The following is an 8,206-nucleotide window of genomic DNA, read 5'->3' on the forward strand; positions in this document are numbered from 1 at the left end:
GTATCTCGTGACGTAAATTTGCATCATGAAGTTTTCAATTTTACATCTCCGGGAGGCAGTGATGTAATTTTTTTTACATATGGACCATCTGTTGGAGCAACGTTTTTTGCTCTCAAAGCTCCAAAAGTTGATTATTTTTACATATGAACCGTCTATTGGAGATGCTCTAAGGGCGTGGATGTGTTCTCAGGGCCTTCTACCCCTTCCTTCTTTAATGTGTTCATGGAAAAAAAAACTTCATTTTTATATAATGTCGATGTTTGAGCTACCGAAAGGAAAATGGTGGATCTTTTTCCTCGTAAAAGGCTACTTTGGCAAAGAAACCATGGGGCTAAATAACACCACCTTGGCTAGAAACTTGGAAACGAAGATGGTTTATGGTAAAATCCGACATGGGTGAAGTGTTAAGAAAAGGGACTTTATCTCAGATTCCTCTTATACCTAACCAGCCCCACTTTATGCATGGGCCCTTGAAAGTTCTCTTGCAGAATTTGTAGCAATGTACATAATCGGTAATGGACAGAGAACGTTTGGGAAGACCTCTGGTTAGTTGAGGCAAAAACAATAAATTTGACAAAAGAATTCACAAACTGATTTGTTGGTGAATTTTTCTTCATATAACTGACCCTTTTGTATAGTGTCCGACAACTAGACGCCACACTACACTGTGCAGTGCCTGACTCAGACGCTACACGTCTGGCCAACGTCGCACCTTGGCGTGCCTAAAAATTGCTAAGTTGGTGTGCAGCGTCTAGGCGCTGTTAATGGCCACTCAAGCATATGCATAGGGGTCGCGTTATCTGGTGTGTTGGTTCGTAGCTCTAAATCTCGGAATGTGTGATGGGCTAGCAGATTAAGCAGTACCATTAGACTATTCACAGTGGGAGTAACATAGGTGATGACGAGTAATTAATGAGAAAAGAGAGACATGTGGTAACATAAAGATGAGTCTACAACCTAATAAATGAAGTGTTGCATGACACCACACATATGTTACTCCCACTATAGAGGTAGTAACATAGACTAGTAACATATGCATATTACTAGTCTAAGTTATTACCCATTGTGACTAGTCTTACAAGCTAGTGCATGCATGAGTTCCTGGCTATGATCTACGGGGCTACTCCTGATACGTCCCTATTAAGAATCAACTTTTTCTCTAGTTGGATCTTCTGTATCCGTGTGCTGTTGAAATACCTCGAATCAGCCACGAAAGATCCTTGAAGTTTTATCTCGCACTAGACACCTGACCCCACATGTGTGAGACATATTCATGTGTTCTTGGTTTTGTAGTAGCATGTGTAAAATTAATCCTTGTACCATTATTTATTTATTTTTTACTTTTCATGTATTGGATTATTATTGTTTTCACTGCATGGAAAGGGGGGAGGGGAGGCTGAATTGGATGGGGAATCCCACTCCTCTTGGCCAGCCAAGGAGGGAGGACTCCTTTCCTCCTTGTGGCGCCCCTCCTTCTCCCCTCCAACCTATATATACTAGAGGTTTTGGCCATAATTAATACACAAATTTTGGAGCCTCCTCTAATTCTTCTAGTTCATGTTTTAGTTGGTCCTAATTGACTAATTAGAGCGTGATTAATCGTCTTGTCCTCATAATTAGAAGCCCAGTGTGGTTCTAATCTCATCCCTCTAATTCTCCGGCGACGATTAGCTCTGGGCGGCGAAGCGTTGCTGGATCGTCAAGGCTGCATGCTTGCAACCAAGTAGAGAGACTATGCTTTCAGTCTTCAGTTCGAGTGACTGTTCATGAGCGGTATGAGGGATCATTCATCTACGGTTCGAGGGACTCCAAGTACGATCTACACCGACACGTTCTTCTTCCGTTGCAACTCGGTGATGGTAACGACTGTGATACCAACCCGTAATACATCTTCTTATTGATCTTGGGTGATCGTAGGCACGATTATTTTTCTACTATGTTTCCCAACAGAAAACACACAAGAAATGTCTTGCAAGGGCTGAAAGATAAGTTAACATCCGCACCATTGCTTGCACTGCCCAACTTTGGTAAGGCTTTTGATATTGAATGTGATGCAAGTGATATTGGTATCAGAGGAGTACTCATGCAAGAAGGTAGGCCTATTGCATAATTCAGCGAGAAGCTAACTTGTCCAACTCAAAATTATTTTGTTTATGACAAAGAATTATATGCACTTGTGAGATGTTTGGAAGCATGGCAATATTATTTTTGGCTACAGAATGTGTGATACACTCCGACCATGAGTCTTTCAAGCACCTTAGGGGTTAACTAAAATTGAATCGTAGACGTGCCAAATAAAGTGATTTCATATAATTCTTTTCCTATATTGTCAAGTCCAAGAAATAAAAGGATAATGTTGTTGCCAATGCTTTGTCTAGGCGCCATATTTTACTCTCACAACTTGCTACTAAAAATCTTGGGTTACTAAGTATCAAAGAATTGTATGTCAAAGACCCATATTTGTTTAACCATAATCCAAGTGCAGTGAGGCAAAAGGTTAAAAAAAGTTTCACTTGCATGAAGGATTTTGTTTCGAGCTAAAAAATTGTGCATCCCAGATTGTTATGTTCGTTTGTTGCTTTTGCAAAAGGCTAATGCTGGTGGTCCCATGAGACATTTTGGAGCTAAGAAAACTGAGAGTGTGTTGATTGACCATTTCTTTTGGCCGAGGATGAGGCGGGACGTCAAGCGCTATGTGTTCCGTTGTGAGATTTGCTGCAAAGCTAAGTCATGTTTATACTCCAATGGACTTTATATGCCTTTATCAATTCCTAGTACATCATGGGAAGATATTTCTATGGGATTTTTTTTCTTGGTTTACCATGCACTAAGGGAGGGAGTGATTCAGTTTTTGCCCGGTGGTTGATAGGTTTGGAAAGATGGCTCATTTTATTCTTGTGTTATAGGAGCAATGATACTTCACACATTGCTGATTTGTTTTTCAGGGAAGTCATGCGACTACATGGAGTACCACACACTATTATTTCATACCATGACACCAAGTTTTTGAGTTATTTTTGAAAAATGTTGTGGGAAAATCTAGGAACGAAGCTTCTCTTTTCAACCTCATGCTACCCACAAACGGATGGGCAAAACGAAGTTGTCAACCGCATGCTATCCATGATGCTAAGTGCAGTTTTAAAGAAGAATTTGAAGATATGGGAAGAGTGTCTCCCCCAAGTGGAGTTTGCATACAACAGGGCGGTACATTCAACCACTAAATTTTCCCTTTTAAAATTGTTTATGGTTTCAAACCTGTTGCTCTCATAGATTTTTTTGCCTTTGCCATTGCAGGAACGAACCAATTATGCAAGTAGATGTGCTAACTTTGTGGAGAAAATTCATGGGAAGACCAAGGAGAACATTGAGAAGATGACAAAGCAATATGCAAAACGAGAAAATAAGGGAAGAAAGAAGATGTTGTTTGAAGAAGGAGACCTTGTGTGGGTAAATTCGCGCAAGGATCTATTTCCAGAGCATTGGAATTGCAAGTTACAACCACGTGGAGATGGCCCATTCGAAGTGCTTGAGAAGATAAATGACAATACCTACAAATTGACCTCGCAACAGAGTACGGAGTTAGTCCAACTTTTAGTGTCTCTGATCTCTCTCCATACTTTTGGACCATCATAGTCGAGGACGACTCCGTTTCAAGAGGGGGGAAGGGGGGGTGGGCGATGAGGACACCACGACCCTTGACAAGACTCCAACAATGATAGGTGCAATCACGAGAAGTCACACCAAACAAATACATGATTTGGTGCAATGTCAAAGAAGGCCAATGACTTCAAGTCCGTGCAGAAACAATGTTTTTATGATGATGAAACAAATTTAGGAGCTCATGAAGAAACAAGTTTGTTGTTGAAGAAAACGATGTTCCGACTCTAGTGAAAACATTGTTTGGTTGGGATCAATTATCCACAACTTGTGAAAGATTTCTAGACACCAGTTTGCTGCTGAAGAAACTATGTTCCAACTTTGATGAGACTCTGTTTGGTTGGGATCAACTGTCCACAACTCACGAGAGATTTTCAGAAGATACCTTATTATTTCTAAAAGCTGGTTCGGTTTCACACATACGCTGGTTCTCAAAGCCAGCTTGTATTCCCACCTAACCATGGGGGTTGTCACTGGTTATAAAAATCCACCCCATCCTCTAAGAAATCTTTTGTTAAATCATTCAGCTACAAGCTTATGCAGCAAGGCTGCTATAGATACGAGAGATCCTTACTACTTTTGCTCTTGTGAGTTCATTTGGATTCGCGAGAAGGATCCTATGGTTCTCCCTTATTGGTGCTCTACGGTTTCGACTGTTTGTTTGGGTTAGTCTTAGTTTGTGGTTCTGCGATTCGGACAGCGGGCCGAAGTTCCTGAAGTTACGTCAGCCTTCTCCAACGTACGAGTCACATCCAACCTTGACAGATTAAAGCTAGTTATCCCGACTACTTGCAGCCCTCGATTCGATCCTACAACGTGAAGATCAAGCCACTCTCTGGCCCTTCAACGGGTTTGCGCCTATCAACTGTGGTCATGGCCCTTTCAAAGGCGACTAATATGAAAATTTTAAAGATAATCCTATTTGGGGAATTTGAGCATTTGCCACATGTTTGATTGTACTTTGAGGATTTGCCCCTGTTTTACTTGTCAATGATTATTTTCTATATATTTTTCCAGTTTCTTGATGATTTTCCCCTTATGCACTATTTAAAATTACACTGCAAAATTTATGTCCAAACTAGCCCCAAGCCCCAAAGTAGGCAACTCCCATTTGACTGTTCCCATTTATTGATCAATATCGAGGCTGCTTACCATGATTCACAACCGTGTCTCACATCGTGAACTTGCTACCTTGATGTGTTGCAGCTGCTCGCTGGCGTGGCTCCTCCGGCCCTATCGTCATTGTGTGCTGCTACAGGTGAAAGAATTTGGCTGATGGTCTTTGGTTTGCCAAAACCGAATGCGATGGTGACGAACATGGATGGCGTGGAGGAGACCTGCGACGAGGCAGAGCACCTCAATTTGGATTGGGAGGTATGAGAGATGGCCCCGCCATCATGAGGATGTGTAGTGGCCGCGTACGAAAGTGGAGGCCTGTGAGTCACCGGGAAACACAATGAAGTTGGCCGCAGACAATGGCAAGTAAGAGGAGACGACCTTGCCGTCGTGCAGCTACCGTCTGCCACCGTACCACTTTTGGGCGAGATGAGGATTCGGGGAACAAGAACAAGGTTGGGTCTCACACGGGCATTGTGGGCATATCCCTATGGGCTCATGTCGTCAGGGGCAAATCATCAAAAATCTAAAAAAGGTGTAGCAAATAATCGATGACAAGAAAAAGAGGGGCAAATCCTCAAAGTACCATCAAACTTGTGGCAAATCCTCAAATTCCCCATCCCGTTTAGGGCTCCTTTGATTTAAAGGAATTTTATAGGGTTTTTGGAGGATTAAAATTCTTAGGATTTTTTTCTACGTTGATCCTTTGATATGTAGGATTGCATTTCGTAGGAAATCTGTCACCACTCAAACTTTTTCCTTTTTACAATTCTTTTGCTTTTAGACCCTGATAAATGCCACACGTGTGGCACGAATATATAGCAACTCCGAATATTTTTTATGGCAAGTTTAGTAACGCGACGATGACAACTTTTTTTTCGGATGGCAATTTTTATTCGAATGGCAATTTTTGTTGAAAATACGTGAGTGTTTGTGTCACATCATTTGTTGAAAATGACACGTGTGACACTTATCATTTGAATTATTTTTTTGACACATCAAACACATTTACTAATTTTATAAATTTAAATGGATATGTCACTTCAATCCTATACTTTTTTCTATTCATGTGTTCTGAGAATCCAACGAATTTTTGGCGGAGAAAATGGAGGCCGCCACTGCCGCTAGCTCTGACCTTAACCCCAAATCTAAGCATTTGACCTCGCTCCTGTCGGCGACCTCCACATCCTTCGCCGCCGTGCCTCCCTCCCCGACCAAGCAGCGGCCAGCGCCTCCGTTCCCCAGCCACGCGCCCGCGAGATTCATCCTCCTCCCCATTGCTCCCTCTCCCCAGCTTAGCCGCGCCCCAATCCCCTACTGGCCTGCTCGATGCCTTGAGATCACTTTTCCCCACCGGAAACCCTCGCCGCCGCCGCCGCCGCCATTAATTTCTACGCGCAAGCTCCAATTTCAGGAGGCCCAGAATGAGGACGGCGTCGATGTGCACCGCATCTACTGTGCGGGGCACGCACACGTTCAAGATCGCCGGCTACAGCCTTCACAAGGGCCTCGGCGTCGGCAACTTCATCCCGTCTGCCACCTTCGACATCGGCGGCTACCTCTGGCGCGTACTGTACTACCCCGATGGGGAGATGGAGATGGAGAATGGGGATCACGCCTCCGTTTTCCTCGACCTTGTTAGCGAGGACACCGAGGCGAGGGCGTTCTTCGAGGTCAGGTTGGTCGACAAGACTAACAAGCTGCCGCCTTCGGTGGTGCTCTCCCAGAAGACGCCGTATGTGTTCAACAGCAATGGACGTAGGAGCTCTGTGGGCGACGACTTCTTGCAACCATCGGCGTACCTGCTGGACGACAGCCTTGTGCTTGAGTGCGATGTCACAGTTCTGAGGGAATCCAAGGTGACCCTGACTGCGACCACCTTCGACATCCAAGTGCCTCCCTCAGACTTGGGGGAGCATTTCAGGGAATTGCTAGAGAAGGAGGAGGAAGCAGATGTCGTTTTTGAGGTTGAAGGGGAGGTTTTTCCCGCGCATAAGATTGTGGTTGCAGGGCGCTCGCCGGTCTTCAAAGCGCAGCTCTTTGGACCGATGAGCGACAGGGCAAAGCAACGCATAACAGTTGAAGATATGCAGCCTGCTGTTTTCAAGGCGTTGCTTCACTTCATCTACACAGATTCGTTGCCTTCGATGGAAAAACTTGATGGAGATGAGGGCAAAGAAATGGTTAAGCACTTGCTTGTGGCTGCGGATAGGTATGCGATGGAAAGGATGAAGGTTATGTGTGAGAGCATCCTTTGCAAAAGTCTTGATGTTGAGAATGTCACTGCTACATTGGCTCTAGCTGACCAGCATCACTGCAGCAACCTCAGAGACGCTTGCCTTGAGTTTATCACTTCTACAGATAGAATGGATGATGTCATGGCAAGCCAAGGGTATGCTCACCTCAAAAGATCCTGCCCTTCTATTGTCATAGATGTCCTCGAAAAGGCAAAAAAGTCCCGCAAAATTTAGTACGTTCATCCATGTTTAGCTTATGAATAGTTGAATAGTTTGTTTAGTTGACGCATAACCTCGTAAGATGAAAGTTGGCTTCTCAGTTATTAGTTTCCGGTGATCTTTTGGAGAAGGGTAGGCTTTTGTAAAATGCATGTGATGGAGGCTCCTCTTGCTATATCTTGTATATGATGACGATTGACGATGAATCTTATTTATGAATTTATGCCAGCTTGCTAGTGTTCTCGAAAATGCCCTGACAGTCTGGCTAAACAATTAGGTTACTGTTAAAACTTCCCTTTTATCTGCTTCCTTAATTTCTCAATGCTGTTTGTTTTACCATTCTCATTATTGGAAAGAGATGGTATGGCCAAGTCAACGTTTACGAGTCGACGAGTCGATGAGTCGTTCGAAGGTTGAGACTCATAGACTAATCATGACTAGTCTAGACTACTGCTGGACTAGTCGACATGGTACTGTAGTTCACAACTGCAGTAGTCAATTACCAAAACCTAGTATTAATATGTAATATATACTATAGGAAGTGCATTGGAGCGTCAATATGTCCTGCAGATTAGACCAGTAAGCATATTTCCATGTTGGGTCCTTGCTCCTAGTTGGCTTCTTGCAGGATCCTTCGATGGATCATATTGCTCATTGGCCTGAGCTGCAGCTGCTGAAACAATACTTGAGATATTTCTGGCGTAGACATTGCACTTCAGACCTAAGGATCTTGAAACTGAAGCAAACAAAACGAAATAAGGAAGAGGGCAGGGGGTAAAAATCGAATCAAAGAAGGGAAGAAGAGAAGGGAGAAATTACTTTGCTAGTATGCTTGCTTGCTTACTGCAACCTGAGGGACGAGCGGATCCAGTAGCCAGAAGGCAGCAGAGGGAGGGAGACCGTAGGGGCAGATCTAGGGAGAGCAGAAGCAGTGGAGGGAGAGGGCCAGAGCAGAGGAGTGCAGATCCATGGAGAGC

At 43.8% G+C, this 8,206-nt stretch overlaps 1 protein-coding gene across 1 annotated transcript; it reads left to right on the forward strand.

The window, feature by feature from the left end:
* The first annotated feature begins 5,879 nt into the window (after nt 1–5,879).
* LOC109770692 (BTB/POZ and MATH domain-containing protein 1) lies at nt 5,880–7,478 on the forward strand. The gene has a single exon (XM_020329408.4). The coding sequence runs from the start codon at nt 6,198–6,200 to the stop codon at nt 7,242–7,244; it is 1,047 nt and encodes a 348-aa protein (XP_020184997.1). The 5' UTR covers nt 5,880–6,197; the 3' UTR covers nt 7,245–7,478.
* The last annotated feature ends 728 nt before the right edge of the window (nt 7,479–8,206 follow it).

This window comes from Aegilops tauschii, chromosome 1, assembly GCF_002575655.3.
Source record: "Aegilops tauschii subsp. strangulata cultivar AL8/78 chromosome 1, Aet v6.0, whole genome shotgun sequence".
Classification (NCBI taxonomy): domain Eukaryota; kingdom Viridiplantae; phylum Streptophyta; class Magnoliopsida; order Poales; family Poaceae; genus Aegilops; species Aegilops tauschii.

What these genes read in the sequence shown, in the direction of transcription:
- LOC109770692 (XM_020329408.4), top strand. Translation starts at nt 6,198, where the DNA reads ATGAGGACGGCGTCGATGTGCACCGCATCTACTGTGCGGGGCACGCAC.